The sequence below is a fragment of the Enoplosus armatus genome, chromosome 10 (assembly GCF_043641665.1).
Source record: "Enoplosus armatus isolate fEnoArm2 chromosome 10, fEnoArm2.hap1, whole genome shotgun sequence".
In the NCBI taxonomy this organism is placed as follows: domain Eukaryota; kingdom Metazoa; phylum Chordata; class Actinopteri; order Centrarchiformes; family Enoplosidae; genus Enoplosus; species Enoplosus armatus.
In genome coordinates, this window is record NC_092189.1 from 11,949,233 (window position 1) to 11,966,488 (window position 17,256).

The window sequence follows — 17,256 nt, forward strand, 5'->3', positions numbered from 1 at the left end:
CTCAACTGCTATCGAAAGAGGATTTTTTTCCCCCTTTTATTTAGTGGCAGCACTTGTTATTTTCATATCGGACTCTGAGGGCCGCTGTTGGTCTTCAAAGCACATGTGAAGCTTTTCAAATGCAGCTACGCCTCCAGTACTTCTCTTAGTGTACCGCGGAGCGCAGGACAGTCGACCTGCCTTTTCACCAGTGAATTTTTGGACGAATATATTCGCTGTCACACTGTGGATTCTGAACACATCTACAAAAGGTCGATACGGGCTTTTGCGACATACTTTTACGTGCTTTTGGGTGGATTGCTTCGGGAATATGCCTTTTATCAGCAGTGGACCCACGATTAAATGGCAAGTACGGGCCTTCATCCTTGTTTTTCTCATTGACGCGGCAGTCTGTCAGATCCGCTACTCTGTCCCAGAGGAGATGAGGAAGAGCTCCTTTGTAGGAAACGTGGCTGAAGATTTGGGTATCAACGCTAAAAGACTGCTATCCGGCGGGGCCCGAATAGTTAGCAGTGACAGCAGCGAGTACATCAGGCTGGATGCAGACAAAGGGATTCTTGTCGTGGGAGAAAGAATAGATAGAGAGCAGCTCTGCGGGCAGACATCGCCCTGTAGCTTGAATTTTGAAATGATTATGACGAATCCGATGCAACTACATAGCGTTGTTGTGGAAGTGTTGGATGTTAATGATAATGCACCCGTGTTTCATGAGAAAGAAATGCATTTAGAAATACTAGAATCTGCTCCTACAGGGACCGAAATCTTACAATTGAGTGCCACCGACCCCGATGTTGGCATCAACGCGTTACACGGATATACGTTACACCCAACAACACATTTTAATATTAAGGTCCTGTCGAGCCCAAATGGACATAAATATGCACAGTTGTACCTTTCTAGTGCTTTAGATCGAGAGAAAGAGGAAAAGCTGCTTCTCATGCTAACTGCTGTGGACGGCGGTGAACCACAGAGATCAGGGACACTAAAAATACATGTAACTGTGCGAGACACTAATGACAATGCTCCGGTTTTTACGCAATCAATTTTCAAGGCGTCTGTTAAAGAAAATGTTCCAAAGGGAACCTTAGTGGTGAGGTTGAGCGCAACAGATGCAGATGAGGGGATGAATGGTCATGTTACATACCACGTTAATCGCATGTCCAGTAATATTGCTGAACTATTTCATCTGGATGAAAACAGCGGCGATTTAACCGTAAACGGTATGATTGACTATGAAGAGAATAAAATATATGAGATTGGTGTGCAGGCGAAAGATCAAGGTGGACAAAGCACATCGACGAAAGTAATAATTGAGGTGACGGATGTGAATGACAATGCACCTGTAGTAACACTTACCTCGTTCTCGGCTGCCATCGCGGAGGATTCTCCTAGTGGAACCACTGTGGCTATCATTAACGTTAAAGATCTCGATTCAGGCAAAAATGGCAAAGTAGACTGCTCGGTTAACGGCAATATCCCGTTTGCAATCCACTCATCTCTGAAGAATTATTATACTCTGGTGACAAACGGTGTCCTTGACAGGGAGCGTAATCCTGACTACAATATTACTTTCACGGCTGTGGATGAAGGTAGCCCACCACTCTCGACTAACAAAACAATAACACTTCGAGTATCCGACGTCAATGACAATGCCCCCGTATTTGAACAGAGTCATTATGAAGCTAATATCATGGAGAATAACTCCCCAGGATTATCTGTGTTTTCCGTGAAAGCACACGACTCTGACTCGGGGCAGAACGCGCGTGTGTCGTACCTGCTTATTGATACTCAGTTAAATGGTAACCCCATATCCACTTACATATCTGTTAACTCAGAAAGTGGAGTTATACAGGCGGTTCGATCATTTGACTATGAGCAAATTAAAAGTCTAAATATTTATGTAAAGGGACAGGATGGGGGTTCCCCACCTTTAAGCAGCAATACCACAGTTAAATTAAATATCCAAGATCAGAACGACAACCCCCCTCAGGTTCTGTACCCAGTCCAGACTGGTGGCTCTCTGGTGGCAGAAATGGTGCCTCGTTCAGCAGATGTGGGCTATCTGGTCAGTAAAGTGGTGGCTGTTGATGTGGACTCTGGACAGAATGCCTGGCTCTCCTATAAACTGCAGAAAGCCACAGACAGGGCGCTGTTTGAAGTGGGCTTACAGAATGGAGAAATAAGAACTATCCGCCAAGTCACTGATAAAGATGCTGTGAAACAAAGACTGACTGTTATAGTGGAGGACAACGGGCAGCCCTCTCGTTCAGCTACAGTCATTGTTAACGTGGCGGTGGCGGACAGCTTCCCTGAAGTGCTGTCGGAGTTCACTGACTTTACACACGACAAGGAGTACAACGACAACCTGACTTTTTACTTAGTGTTGGCTCTGGCTGTAGTTTCCTTCCTCTTCATCACGTGTTTAGTGGTTATTATATCAGTGAAAATCTACAGATGGAGACAGTCTCGCGTCCTGTATCACTCCAACCTCCCTGTGATTCCATATTATCCACCACGTTACTCAGACACTTTGGGGACAGGGACTCTCCAACACGTGTACAACTACGAGGTGTGCAGGACGACTGACTCCAGAAAGAGTGACTGTAAGTTCGGCAGAGCTGGTAGTCAGAACGTGCTGATAATGGACCCCAGTTCAACAGGGACGATGCAGCGGATACAGAGTGAAAAGAGCATCCTGGACGAACCAGACTCTCCTCTAGAGGTGAGGCCTTTGGTATATTGATCCTCACTAATCATTTTTTTTGTGCTTCTTCAAAGGTCTTCGTAAACAGCGGGTGCCTTTTGGGCTCACATGTAACTGATAGCCCATGAGGCATGTTCAGAACCATAGCTCATGGACAGCTCCTCCGAGTGAAAGTTAAATGTCATTCACTGTGGAGCAGGAGCATAGTGTTGTATTAAAGTGTGAGTACTTAATATTATCGTTAACCAGAATTGTTATAGATACATGTTCACATATTAAAGGATTTCTAACATTTAGTCCAATGTGAGTTATGGTAATTCAGATCCAGGGAGACTAAAGCCTATATTCTTATTAATAACAGATATGTGATCATGTTGGTGCCAAAAAATAACACAAACTTGTCAAAAAACATACATAGTTTTGTTTTCTGCCTTATGTGAATGCTTTGAATTATACTGAATGCAGTGTTGCAGTTTTGATCGACAATTCCATGTTTTCTGCACCAAAGTGCTTGGCAAATAGATTTTTATGTTCTGCCTGTGTTCATGACATTCATGCTTTGGACAGTAAGGGACGCTGTTGGTCAGTGAAACAAATGTTAAGAGTTGATTGAGTGGAGGCAGAGCCCTCGTTTTACCGTTTAGTCAGGGGAGAAGACAAACTGTGGGATTCATACGCAGGCGGCCACAATTTCATTCGGAGCGAGCACTTAAAGTCAAAGGATTACTTGATGCAACTGCCTTTGTTTTCCGTGGATTGACAGCAGGCTGTTGGTAACACATTTTCTTATTTGTGCGATGGCGTTTGAAAAATGTCCTCCTTCTTGCGTAAAATGGCGTTTGTATAGCAGATCAATATGGCAGTTACTGCTGTTCCTTTGGTGTCTCGGTCCCATCGTGTCTGGCCAAATCAGGTATACCATTCCAGAAGAGCTGAAAAAGGGCTCTCTCATTGGCAACGTAGCTCAAGACCTTGGTTTGGATGTGCAAAGGCTTCGTTCTGGTCGGGCCCGTATCGTGACTAGACAAAGCATCCAGTACACCGAGCTGAAAACAGACAAAGGCATCTTAGTCGTGAACGAGAGAATAGACCGAGAGCAGCTTTGTGGAGACGTAACACCGTGCAGCTTCAGCTTTGAGGTGATTTTAGAAAATCCTATGGAATTACACCGAGTAACAGTGGAAATAACTGACATAAATGACAATTCTCCGACGTTTAGAAAGGATGAAATTAAATTTGAAATAAGCGAAACTGCCATACTGGGATCACGCTTTTTGTTAGCCAGTGCTGAAGACGCAGATGTAGGCAGTAACGGTCTCCAGAAATACATACTAACTACCAATGACATATTTGGTTTGAAGCAGCACTCAAGTCCAGATGGCCGAAAATATGCCGAGATGGTCTTACAGAAACCGTTAGACAGAGAAAGCGAGCCAAGAATATCACTGAAGCTGATCGCTGTTGACGGTGGAACTCCGCATAGATCTGGTACAGTAAACATAGATATTACAGTGCTCGATGTTAATGATAATCCTCCCATCTTTAACCAGTCTCTGTACAGGGCTACTGTATCGGAGAATGCATTGAAAGGAACCTATGTAACGACAGTGAATGCAAGTGATGCAGACAGTGGATCAAACGGTCTCGTCACATATAGATTTTCAAACATGAAAGAGCAACTGGCTGATATATTTAAATTAGGCGAAATTACGGGGATCGTAACACTTGGAGGGCAAGTAGATTATGAAAAAGATAAGAAATATGAAATTATGATTGAAGCTATGGACCAAGGAGGCCTTACAGATTCAAGCAAGGTGCTAATTGAGATTATAGACGTCAACGATAATGCACCTGTCATAAATGTGATGTCATTCTCCAGCCCCGTGCCGGAGGATTCTGCCTCGGGTACCACAGTGGCAATAATTAATGTGATTGACGCGGACTCGGAGCAAAATGGCCAAATTGTTTGTACAACAGACAGGAGCCTCCCATTTAAAATAAAATCAACATTAACTAATTACTATGCTTTAGTAACAGACTCAGCTTTTGACAGAGAAGTTGTACCGGAATATAACATAACTGTAAGGGCCACCGATTCGGGATCGCCATCCTTGTCAAGCACAACAATATTACGTCTGAGAATCTCTGATGTGAATGACAATGCCCCATTATTTGATCAAATTAGCTACGCTTCTCACGTCACAGAAAACAATTCCCCTGGAATGTCCATATTTTCCGTCAAAGCACGGGACATGGACTGGAATCAAAACGCTAGAATATCGTACTTTCTCGAAGAAACACAGATCAATGGTAGCCCAACCTCGTCTTACGTCTCCATAAACAGTGAAACTGGAGCCATCCATGCAGTGCGCTCTTTTGACTATGAACAAATTAAACAAATTCAGCTAGTAGTTAAAGCGCAGGATGGAGGCTCCCCTCCACTCAGTAGCAACGTGACCGTGAAGATTATGGTCCAGGACCAGAACGACAACCCCCCTCAGGTTCTGTACCCAGTCCAGACTGGTGGCTCTCTGGTGGCCGAAATGGTGCCTCGTTCCGCAGATGTGGGCTATCTGGTCAGTAAAGTGGTGGCTGTTGATGTGGACTCTGGACAGAATGCCTGGCTCTCCTATAAACTGCAGAAAGCCACAGACAGGGCGCTGTTTGAAGTGGGCTTACAGAATGGAGAAATAAGAACTATCCGCCAAGTCACTGATAAAGATGCTGTGAAACAAAGACTGACTGTTATAGTGGAGGACAACGGGCAGCCCTCTCGTTCAGCTACAGTCATTGTTAACGTGGCGGTGGCGGACAGCTTCCCTGAAGTGCTGTCGGAGTTCACTGACTTTACACACGACAAGGAGTACAATGACAACCTGACTTTTTACTTAGTGTTGGCTCTGGCTGTAGTTTCCTTCCTCTTCATCACGTGTTTAGTGGTTATTATATCGGTGAAAATCTACAGATGGAGACAGTCTCGCGTCCTGTATCACTCCAACCTCCCTGTGATTCCATATTATCCACCACGTTACTCAGACACTTTGGGGACAGGGACTCTCCAACACGTGTACAACTACGAGGTGTGCAGGACGACTGACTCCAGAAAGAGTGACTGTAAGTTCGGCAGAGCTGGTAGTCAGAACGTGCTGATAATGGACCCCAGTTCAACAGGGACGATGCAGCGGATACAGAGTGAAAAGAGCATCCTGGATGAACCAGACTCTCCTCTAGAGGTGAGTTAAATAATGTAGCTTCGACTCTGTGCAGTTATTTCTCTCTCTTTGTTTAATTACATTGATAACGAAGTGTTGCGCGCTATACCGCCATTTTCAGCACCATGGACAGCATCAGACCTCGCATCACTTGCTTCTGTATTCATTTTAAGAACTTCAAAAAGATAATAGTACTTAGATTCTCAAACAATGGTATGCTTTTATATTATTTCACACATACACATATAACTTTATAGTTGCATTGTGTGTTAAAAGCGGATTGATAACTTGCTGTTTTTTGCTACGTTATAAATACAGTATATAAATAAAATAAAGTACTCAGAAATGCCGTTTTCTCAGTCTCTCCTAGAGGATTGTTGACCATCATGTACTAATTTTCCGTTGTAGTTACTGTTCCTCTTTAACTTCTCTATTTACTACTTTTAAATTATAGGCTTCTCAACCACTGACCATTATTGATATATTCAGCACTGCAGTGCTGGACAGTTCCTCACAATGAGACTGGTTTGGTAACGCTGCTCTAAATTGCTGGCTTTCTGTCTGTGGTTGATCATGTGTGGGGTGTGTGATTTCATGTTACATCCTGGGTTGAGATATTCCATCTATTTATTTATCAATTTTTGATTGCATCAGACTTTTTAGATTGCCTTTGGTTCCCAGAGTAAATTGCATACAAAAGTGTTTTTTGTTTTTTTTGTTTTACCTAATTGCGCTTGCCCCAGTTCTTTCCTCCGTTTGGACTCTAAGGGACGCTGTTGATCAGTGAAACAGAGTCGAGTGTTGTTAGGACTGTCAGAGAGCAGCGAAAGAGGAGAGGGAGGAACCCTCTCTTCATACAAGGAGGCGTTCGACGGAAATGCAGTCGCTTTGAAACAGCATTTTTTTTTCTTTGATAATAATCGAACAATTTGCTCGACAGAAATGCAGCACTGTTGAACTGGGAAGCAACATTTGTCGACGTGTGTGGCTGTGGGATATAATTTTAACTTCTGTTTAGGATTTCATTCTTTACGACATGGGGATACGCCAGCTCCGATGCGGAAAATGGCTGTTTTGTGGGACACTTACATGGAAACTGTTAATTTTTGTCTTCATGATTTCCACCATTAACGGCCAAATCCGATATTCAATACCGGAGGAGATGAAGAAAGGTTCTCTTATCGGTAATGTAGCCCAAGACCTTGGTCTGGATCTGAAAAGGCTCCGTTCTGGTCGAGCCCGTATCGTGACCGGAGAAAACAATCGGTACACTGAGCTAAAAACAGACAAAGGGATTCTAGTTGTGAATGAGAGAATCGACCGAGAAGAGCTTTGTGGAGACGTAACACCGTGCAGCTTCAGCTTCGAAATTATTCTGGAAAATCCAATTGAACTGCACAGGGTGACAGTAGAAATATTAGACGTAAACGACCATGCGCCAACTTTCAAAAATAATTTAATGAATCTAGAAATTAGTGAATCTGCAACGATAGGATCTCATTTCGACTTAGAAAGCGCATATGACCCCGATGCTGGGATTAACAGTCTGCAAAATTATGTGTTATCCCCAAATGATAATTTCGTTTTGAAGCAACACTCAAACGCCGATGGGATCAAACTCGCCGTAATGATTTTACAGAAGCCATTAGACAGAGAGTCAAACCCACACCTCTCTTTGAAGCTGGTAGCAGTAGACGGAGGGACTCCACAGCGATCTGGTACAGTAAATATAAAAATTGCTGTGGTTGATGTCAATGATAATCGTCCTGTATTTAATCAATCACTGTACACTGCTACTGTGACAGAAAATGCACCCATCGGAACCTATATAACTACCGTGAATGCTTCAGATGCCGACAGTGGGTCTAATGGCTTGGTTACATATACTTTTTCTAATGTAAATGGGAAGTCTGGTGAACTATTTGAAATCGACAGTTCATCTGGCAAAATAACTGTGGCTGGTAATATTGATTTCGAAAAAGACAAAAAATACGAAATTAGAGTGATCGCCAAAGACCAGGGTGGCCTGAGTGACGCAACCAAAGTTGTCATTGAGGTCACTGACATGAATGATAATGCTCCAGTTATAAATATAATGTCCTTCTCCAGTCTGATTTCAGAGGATGTCCCTCCAGGCACGATTATAGCTGTTTTTAATGTTAAAGATGCAGACTCAGAAAGAAACGGTCAGATAACATGCTCAATAGATTCCAATCTTCCCTTTAAAATCCAGTCTTCTTTGACTAATTATTATAACTTGCTTTCAGAAATACCTTTTGATCGTGAAACAAAACCAGAATACAACATAACAATAACTGCAACCGATTCAGGGTCACCCCCGCTTTCTACAAAAATACATTTACACCTAAGAATTTCTGATGTAAATGATAATGCTCCACTCTTTACTAAACCGTATTATTCTGCCTATATCATTGAAAATAATGTCCCTGGTATGTCAATATTTAGTGTAAGCGCACGAGATTCTGACTGGAATCAGAATGCAAGAATCTCATACTTTCTGGAGGACACACAGGTCAGTGGCAGCCCAGTTTCTTCTTATGTGTCCATAAACTCTGAAACTGGACTTCTGCATGCAGTTCGGTCATTTGATTATGAGCAGATCAAGCAGCTTGTATTCACTGTCAAAGCGCAGGATGGAGGCTCCCCTCCACTCAGTAGCAATGTGACTGTGAAATTAATGATCCAAGACCAGAACGACAACCCCCCTCAGGTTCTGTACCCAGTCCAGACTGGTGGCTCTCTGGTGGCCGAAATGGTGCCTCGTTCAGCAGATGTGGGCTATCTGGTCAGTAAAGTGGTGGCTGTTGATGTGGACTCTGGACAGAATGCCTGGCTCTCCTATAAACTGCAGAAAGCCACAGACAGGGCGCTGTTTGAAGTGGGCTTACAGAATGGAGAAATAAGAACTATCCGCCAAGTCACTGATAAAGATGCTGTGAAACAAAGACTGACTGTTATAGTGGAGGACAACGGGCAGCCCTCTCGTTCAGCTACAGTCATTGTTAACGTGGCGGTGGCGGACAGCTTCCCTGAAGTGCTGTCGGAGTTCACTGACTTTACACACGACAAGGAGTACAACGACAACCTGACTTTTTACTTAGTGTTGGCTCTGGCTGTAGTTTCCTTCCTCTTCATCACGTGTTTAGTGGTTATTATATCGGTGAAAGTCTACAGATGGAGACAGTCTCGCGTCCTGTATCACTCCAACCTCCCTGTGATTCCATATTATCCACCACGTTACTCAGACACTTTGGGGACAGGGACTCTCCAACACGTGTACAACTACGAGGTGTGCAGGACGACTGACTCCAGAAAGAGTGACTGTAAGTTCGGCAGAGCTGGTAGTCAGAACGTGCTGATAATGGACCCCAGTTCAACAGGGACGATGCAGCGGATACAGAGTGAAAAGAGCATCCTGGATGAACCAGACTCTCCTCTAGAGGTATGAGTGGCAATATGTTTGCTGTTGTTTTTTAGTATTTAAAACTAGGTCATCTCATTCCCCCCTCCATTTGATGGTGCACAGTGAATTACAGTACAGTTGCTTTTCACACTTATTGATTGTTTTCAGAGCATTTGTTTAATTTATTTCTAATTAACATAGTTTCATTTTTCTATATCTATTTTTTTAAGAACGAATAACCAACACAATCTCCCAACCTGTTGTCTATATTCATGAATAGGTTTACAGATATACTTTTCTAAATGCATTTAAGTTTCAGTGGCTCCTAATATTTACTATCCATTTACACTTAATATATCTTTTATGCAGTTAGTGCAGTTCAGAGTAGTGGACGGGGAGTGCCGCTGTTGGCCAGTGGGTTGCACTATCACTCGAGGCTCACAGTGGAACCTCTTTCATCGTCTCCCTTCATTCGTGTGCGCCAGTCAGAAGCAGATCTCACACAGTCCGCGTTGCAGAGAGGAATAACCTGGCACCGACATTCTTTTTTGAGGAAATGGAGATAATGAGGACATTATAATCAATGATTTCGCATCGCTTTTAAATATAGCAGGATCCAACCGAAATATTTAGGCGACGGAAATTAGGCCAAAGCGATCTCAACCATTCGTGGCGCAATATACTGTGTGTCAGACAGAACAATGAAACGGCAAGTACTGTTGTTTATTTCTTTCCTCTCTCTCGGCTCAGTGTTCGGGCAGGTTAGTTACTCCATCCCGGAGGAAATGGCGTCAGGCTCTTTTATTGGTAATATAGCACAAGATTTAGGTTTGGATATAAAAAGACTGATATCCGGCAAGGCTCGGCTGCATACTGGAAATAACGCAGAACACATCGAGCTGAATCGAGAAAGAGGGGTGCTGCTGATCAAAGAAAGAATAGACAGAGAGGCGTTGTGCGGACAGACAACGCCTTGTGCTTTACATTTGCAGATCATTATGGAGAGTCCCATAGAATTTTACAGGGTCACAATCGAAATTCTCGATATTAATGACAATGCTCCTCATTTTCAGAAAGATTCAATGAAATTTGACATAAGCGAGTCCGCAATGATCGGTGCAAAATTTGTTCTTGAAAGGGCCTTTGATTCCGATATCGGGATAAATGGCCTCCAGAGTTACTCACTCTATCCTACGAATAATTTCATTTTAAAGTTGTATGGCCAAGCTGATGATAGTAAGAAGGTAGAGATGGTTTTACAGAAACCCCTGGACCGAGAGAAACAAGAGCAGATATCTCTGCTGCTAACTGCTAATGATGGGGGAGACCCAAAGATGTCCGGAACTGTGCAGATCCACGTTACAGTTTTAGACGTAAACGACAACGCTCCTGTATTCACACAGCCAATTTATAGGGCGCGTTTACGGGAAAATTCCCCTATAGGTACATTATTAATTACAGTAAGTGCATCTGATATAGATAACGGTTCTAATGGCTTGGTAACATATTCAATATCAAGTAGTATGGTGGGAATTTTGAATCATTTTGAAATAGGCGAAAACAGTGGTGATGTGCGTGTAATAGGCGACGTCGATTATGAAAAGTCAAAACAATATCAAATCGACATCGAAGCTAGGGATCAAGGAGGGCTCTCAAATTCTAGTAAGTTAGTGGTAGATATAATTGATACTAATGACAATAAGCCCTTCATTGATGTTATTTCAACCTCACGCTTAATTCCGGAAAGCTCTCCCTCCCAGACCGTAATAGCTGTAATGACTGTCCATGATCCCGACTCCGACGATAATGGGATGGTCAAGTGTATCCTCGGTGAAAACGTCCCTTTTGTAATAAAATCTACATCCAATGGTTTCTATAGTTTAGTGACAGACAGTGAATTAGACAGAGAGACAGCCTCTGAGTATAATATCACTGTGACCTGCTCTGATGAGGGAGTGCCCTCCCTCTCCAGCAGCGTCACTCTCACCTTACAGATCTCTGACGTGAATGACAACGCGCCTGTCTTTGAGAGGAGCTCATATGAGGCCTACATTGTAGAAAACAACACACCAGGCCTCTCTATATTCACAGTGAAAGCCAGAGACGCTGACTGGAACCAGAATGCGCGTGTTTCTTACATACTGGAGGACTCCTCTGTTAACGGAGTGCCGGTCTCCTCATATGTGTCCGTTAGTGCTGATAGTGGAGTCATCCATGCAGTGCGCTCTTTTGACTACGAGCAGATCAAAGACTTCCAGTTCCGCGTCAAAGCGCAGGATGGAGGCTCCCCTCCACTCAGTAGCAACGTGACCGTGAAAATAATGATCCAGGACCAGAACGACAACCCCCCCCAGGTTCTGTACCCAGTCCAGACTGGTGGCTCTCTGGTGGCTGAAATGGTGCCTCGTTCAGCAGATGTGGGCTATCTGGTCAGTAAAGTGGTGGCTGTTGATGTGGACTCTGGACAGAATGCCTGGCTCTCCTATAAACTGCAGAAAGCCACAGACAGGGCGCTGTTTGAAGTGGGCTTACAGAATGGAGAAATAAGAACTATCCGCCAAGTCACTGATAAAGATGCTGTGAAACAAAGACTGACTGTTATAGTGGAGGACAACGGGCAGCCCTCTCGTTCAGCTACAGTCATTGTTAACGTGGCGGTGGCGGACAGCTTCCCTGAAGTGCTGTCGGAGTTCACTGACTTTACTCACGACAAGGAGTACAACGACAACCTGACTTTTTACTTAGTGTTGGCTCTGGCTGTAGTTTCCTTCCTCTTCATCACGTGTTTAGTGGTTATTATATCGGTGAAAATCTACAGATGGAGACAGTCTCGCGTCCTGTATCACTCCAACCTCCCTGTGATTCCATATTATCCACCACGTTACTCAGACACTTTGGGGACAGGGACTCTCCAACACGTGTACAACTACGAGGTGTGCAGGACGACTGACTCCAGAAAGAGTGACTGTAAGTTCGGCAGAGCTGGTAGTCAGAACGTGCTGATAATGGACCCCAGTTCAACAGGGACGATGCAGCGGATACAGAGTGAAAAGAGCATCCTGGACGAACCAGACTCTCCTCTAGAGGTGAGTTTTCCAAAACTAATGATTTAACTACTGGCATATCCATGTGTCATTCGCGGCCACTGGATTCTTTTGTGTTGAGCAGTGGCGCCTCACAGGAAAAGTTCCCGGCCCATATTCTCTGTTAACTTTTTATCCAGTGACTTTTCAAATGGACTACTTCCTTGCATTAATACATGCAGTTTAGTCAAACTGGAAAACTTTCATTTCCCTTTATTCAGTAAAGTTTGTTTCATTTTGGAACTTCTTCAGCATTCTGATAGTGTTTATTATATTATACTTGAATATGAGAACATTATTTTATTAAACCCATGCTTGTTTTTACATATTAGTTTTTCAGGAGTCGTTTTTGTAAAAGACAGGGAATCCTGCTTTTCATCTTCAGTGTAATGGCTTGCCCAACTTAACATTTGCATTACAGAAAAGACTTTCAGACTTTTCTTTCAATTCAGCACCATGGACAGCGTCTCAGTCTGCTTCAGTTTCAGAGGTTTAAATTTAAGTTTTTTTCAGGACAGTTCAATGTTGCAGTGAGACAGCGTGTTAGATTACAGAAAGTCCTTCCACAATTTGAAACATTCAATAATTTTTCCAAACAGTGTTTTCTTTTTATGTTGTAAATGGTGCATTGTTCACCCTAATAGCTTCACTGATTGTGCAAGCAAGCGCAGTGTCAAATCTTAAACAGAACATCTGACTTTGTTTCAGTTATTTCTGTCTTGGATTTCACTTTACTTCTTCTTGTGGGGCAAAAAAATAATATTATGTGCTGATGAAGAATACTCCGAGCTGTGGTGCGCAGTTTTTCTCATGTTTTAAAAATAAAAAAGTTTATCTTTTTCGAGTCCTGATAGTCTTAAGCGAGTTAAGAGCCAAATATGACGGGTATATCCTTATGGATGGTTTGCTTGGACAAATGCACATCAAACTGCAATGCATTGACTTTAGAACATTTTGTGATTGGTGAATCAATGCTACAAACGTGAATTATCAGTTACCCGTTTGATTTGTTATGTTTGAATTAAGATTGTATGATTAAAAGCTCATTCTGAATGCTTAGTTATTTGGTAGTTGTGGATGACTGATTTACAACATAGTATCAGTCAAAACTTTTATGTCTTTGAGGCTGACTTGTCACTGATCAATTCATGAGTGATAAATATAAAGGAGGACCTTGATCATTTTGATTTCCGCCGGTTTTAAATTATATAAAAAGCTTAGGAAGGAAAGTGATATTACAACTTTAAATTAGTACTGTGGGCAGAGCGAGTTTCAAGAGCTAGTGTGTGAGTGTGTGTGAGCGTGTGTGTAACATGAAAACATCTCCCTTTACTACAGTGAGTCTCTACCTTTCCTCATCATTGTTTGTACCCTATTCACAATACCTAGTTTGCTTTTCCGAGTTTTTTTCTTCTTTTTTTTTTTAATTCCGTGCTGTTGACCTTTCAAGCTCAACTACATATACCGAAGCAAACGTAAAAATTATGTTTTTTCATGTTGATATTTGTTGTTAAATTGACGATATTGGCAAACCTGGACATTGCACCAGACCTTATAGAAAACACCAATCATTTTCCATCTTCCACAGTATTCTGTAGTTCAGCATGATGAACTCTTAGGGCCGCTGTTGACTAGTCTGTGTTAGTTGTGGAGAAGAAATCAGCAGTACCTCCCCCATCATTTCACATAGAGACCGAGAGAAAGGCACAAGGAACAGCACAGAATACGAAGACCAGAGCTCTAAACGTTCATTTGGACGGATACTGTTCTTTTACTTTTGTCATTTACGATCTAACCTGTGATTACATACAACCGGAGGACATAAAAAGGATTACCTCTGAAGAAAACATCGGTTTTCATGAGAATTTTACGCGGTTCATTTACAGGAACATGACGGACAGAACAATGAGACGGCGAGTGCTGCTGTTTATCTCGGTTCTTTCTTTCAGTTCAGTGATTGGGCAGGTCAGCTACTCCATCCCAGAGGAAATGCCGAAAGGCTCTTTCGTGGGTGATATTGCGCAAGATTTAGGTTTGGATGTGAAAAGACTGAAATCAGGAAAAGCTCGCATTTACACGGGAGACAGTGCAGAGTTAATCGAGTTGAATAGAGAAAGGGGAGTCCTCCTCGTCAAAGACAGAATAGACAGAGAGGTGATCTGCGCACAGACGGCGCCCTGCGCTTTACATTTCCAGGTTATTTTAGAGAATCCTATGGAATTTTATAGCATTACCGTCGAGGTTACAGATATTAACGACAACGCCCCGATTTTTAAAAGAGGTGAAATGAAATTCAGAATCAGTGAGTCAGCTATCAGAGGAGCAGTGTTCTTGTTGCAACAAGCAATAGATCTGGATGTAGGTGTGAATGGCCTTCAAAGTTATTTGTTGAAGCCAACTGATAACTTTGTTTTGAGGCTGCAAAATCAAGCAGATGGAAGCAAGATGGTAGAGATGGTTTTGCAAAAACCTTTAGATCGAGAAAAGGAGGATCGTTTGTCGCTTGTATTGACGGCAGTAGACGGTGGTGAGCCGCAGCTCTCCGGGACCGTTCAGATAAATATAAATGTGCTAGATAGTAATGATAATGCTCCCGTTTTTACGCAGAAAATCTATAAGTCCACCTTAAGAGAAAACTCGCCCTCAGGAACGCAAGTCGTGATTATTAGTGCTTCTGACTCAGATGAAGGATCTAATGGCAAAATATCTTATTCTATACTAAATCTACTCGACAATGTGTCTGAATTATTTGAGATAAACAGGGAGACCGGAGAAATTACACTGATCGGCAACACTGACTTTGAAAAAAAGCGACAATATCAAATACATGTACAAGCCAGTGATGAAGGAGGATTAACTGACTCATGTAAAATTATAGTAGAAATAACTGACACAAATGACAATATACCTGCTATAAATGTCATGTCAAAGTCCAGTGCAATAAACGAGGACATTCAGCCTGGTACTGTTGTGACAATGATAAATATCCAAGATCCAGACTCAGGTGAAAATGGAAAAGTTCAATGTTATATTAACGAGAACATTCCATTCACAATTTCCTCGACGTCAAGTAATTTTTTCAGTTTAACAACAGACAGTGAATTAGACAGAGAGAGCTCCTCTGAGTATAATATCACTGTGACCTGCTCTGATGAGGGAGTGCCCTCCCTCTCCAGCAGCGTCACTCTCACCTTACAGATCTCTGACGTGAATGACAACGCGCCTGTCTTTGAGAGGAGCTCATATGAGGCCTACATTGTAGAAAACAACACACCAGGCCTCTCTATATTCACAGTGAAAGCCAGAGACGCTGACTGGAACCAGAATGCGCGTGTTTCTTACATACTGGAGGACTCCTCTGTTAACGGAGTGCCGGTCTCCTCATATGTGTCCGTTAGTGCTGATAGTGGAGTCATCCATGCAGTGCGCTCTTTTGACTACGAGCAGATCAAAGACTTCCAGTTCCGCGTCAAAGCGCAGGATGGAGGCTCCCCTCCACTCAGTAGCAACGTGACCGTGAAAATAATGATCCAGGACCAGAATGACAACCCCCCTCAGGTTCTGTACCCGGTCCAGACAGGTGGCTCTCTGGTGGCCGAAATGGTGCCTCGTTCAGCAGATGTGGGCTATCTGGTCAGTAAAGTGGTGGCTGTTGATGTGGACTCTGGACAGAATGCCTGGCTCTCCTATAAACTGCAGAAAGCCACAGACAGGGCGCTGTTTGAAGTGGGCTTACAGAATGGAGAAATAAGAACTATCCGCCAAGTCACTGATAAAGATGCTGTGAAACAAAGACTGACTGTTATAGTGGAGGACAACGGGCAGCCCTCTCGTTCAGCTACAGTCATTGTTAACGTGGCGGTGGCGGACAGCTTCCCTGAAGTGCTGTCGGAGTTCACTGACTTTACACAAGACAAGGAGTACAACGACAACCTGACTTTTTACTTAGTGTTGGCTCTGGCTGTAGTTTCCTTCCTCTTCATCACGTGTTTAGTGGTTATTATATCGGTGAAAATCTACAGATGGAGACAGTCTCGCGTCCTGTATCACTCCAACCTCCCTGTGATTCCATATTATCCACCACGTTACTCAGACACTTTGGGGACAGGGACTCTCCAACACGTGTACAACTACGAGGTGTGCAGGACGACTGACTCCAGAAAGAGTGACTGTAAGTTCGGCAGAGCTGGTAGTCAGAACGTGCTGATAATGGACCCCAGTTCAACAGGGACGATGCAGCGGATACAGAGTGAAAAGAGCATCCTGGACGAACCAGACTCTCCTCTAGAGGTTAGACTGCTTTAATACCGTTTCAGTGTATCTTTAATGATTTAATATGTGATCAATGACACACACCTCTTTTACTTTAAGTAACAAACAGGAGAGCAGAACTGGCCTGTATGTTCTATTCCAAATGAGCATATTGTTAGTATTCAGTATTGTGTGGAGATGTCATGCTGAATCATCATTGATTTTATTACAAATAAAAACATTATTTCGTGTTGCCTTTTAGGTTTTGTTTAATTTGTCACTTCCGTATGTTTTTTAATGGTGTCTTTATGTTGGGTTTTGGTAAGGATAGGTACTTTTATTCTGATTTAATTTCAGAGCATATGTGTTTTGTCGCGTGTATAAATAAGACGCTTCGAATTACATCTCAGTTTGTTAGTCCATAATATCTTGGTGTATTCAGGACCTCCTTAATAGGCTACATTTGACCCATTATTGGTTGTCTTAGACTGTACGTTAAAAGAATTGTTTTAGGTCTCGCTGTTAATTTTGCCACTGGCCAACAGCGTAAAATGACGTAACCTTGGCTTTCAAGACCCGTCT

At 42.9% G+C, this 17,256-nt stretch overlaps 5 protein-coding genes across 5 annotated transcripts; all 5 read left to right on the plus strand.

Moving 5' to 3' along the window:
• Positions 1–310: 310 nt before the first annotated feature.
• On the plus strand, positions 311–2,743 carry LOC139291779 (protocadherin gamma-A7-like). Its single transcript, XM_070913884.1, has 2 exons — positions 311–675; positions 1,939–2,743. The coding sequence occupies exons 1-2, from the start codon at positions 311–313 to the stop codon at positions 2,741–2,743; spliced, it is 1,170 nt and encodes a 389-aa protein (XP_070769985.1).
• Positions 2,744–3,501: 758 nt separating this feature from the next.
• Positions 3,502–5,946, plus strand: LOC139291781 (protocadherin gamma-A7-like). The gene is made up of 2 exons (XM_070913885.1): positions 3,502–3,882; positions 5,170–5,946. Exons 1-2 carry the CDS (start codon positions 3,502–3,504, stop codon positions 5,944–5,946), a joined length of 1,158 nt encoding a protein of 385 aa, XP_070769986.1.
• Positions 5,947–6,952: 1,006 nt separating this feature from the next.
• Positions 6,953–9,385, plus strand: LOC139291782 (protocadherin gamma-A7-like). Its single transcript, XM_070913886.1, has 2 exons — positions 6,953–7,325; positions 8,613–9,385. Exons 1-2 carry the CDS (start codon positions 6,953–6,955, stop codon positions 9,383–9,385), a joined length of 1,146 nt encoding a protein of 381 aa, XP_070769987.1.
• Positions 9,386–10,041: 656 nt separating this feature from the next.
• LOC139291783 (protocadherin gamma-A7-like) lies at positions 10,042–12,453 on the plus strand. Its single transcript, XM_070913887.1, has 2 exons — positions 10,042–10,370; positions 11,658–12,453. Exons 1-2 carry the CDS (start codon positions 10,042–10,044, stop codon positions 12,451–12,453), a joined length of 1,125 nt encoding a protein of 374 aa, XP_070769988.1.
• Positions 12,454–14,313: 1,860 nt separating this feature from the next.
• On the plus strand, positions 14,314–16,728 carry LOC139291784 (protocadherin gamma-A1-like). The gene is made up of 2 exons (XM_070913889.1): positions 14,314–14,657; positions 15,945–16,728. The coding sequence occupies exons 1-2, from the start codon at positions 14,314–14,316 to the stop codon at positions 16,726–16,728; spliced, it is 1,128 nt and encodes a 375-aa protein (XP_070769990.1).
• The last annotated feature ends 528 nt before the right edge of the window (positions 16,729–17,256 follow it).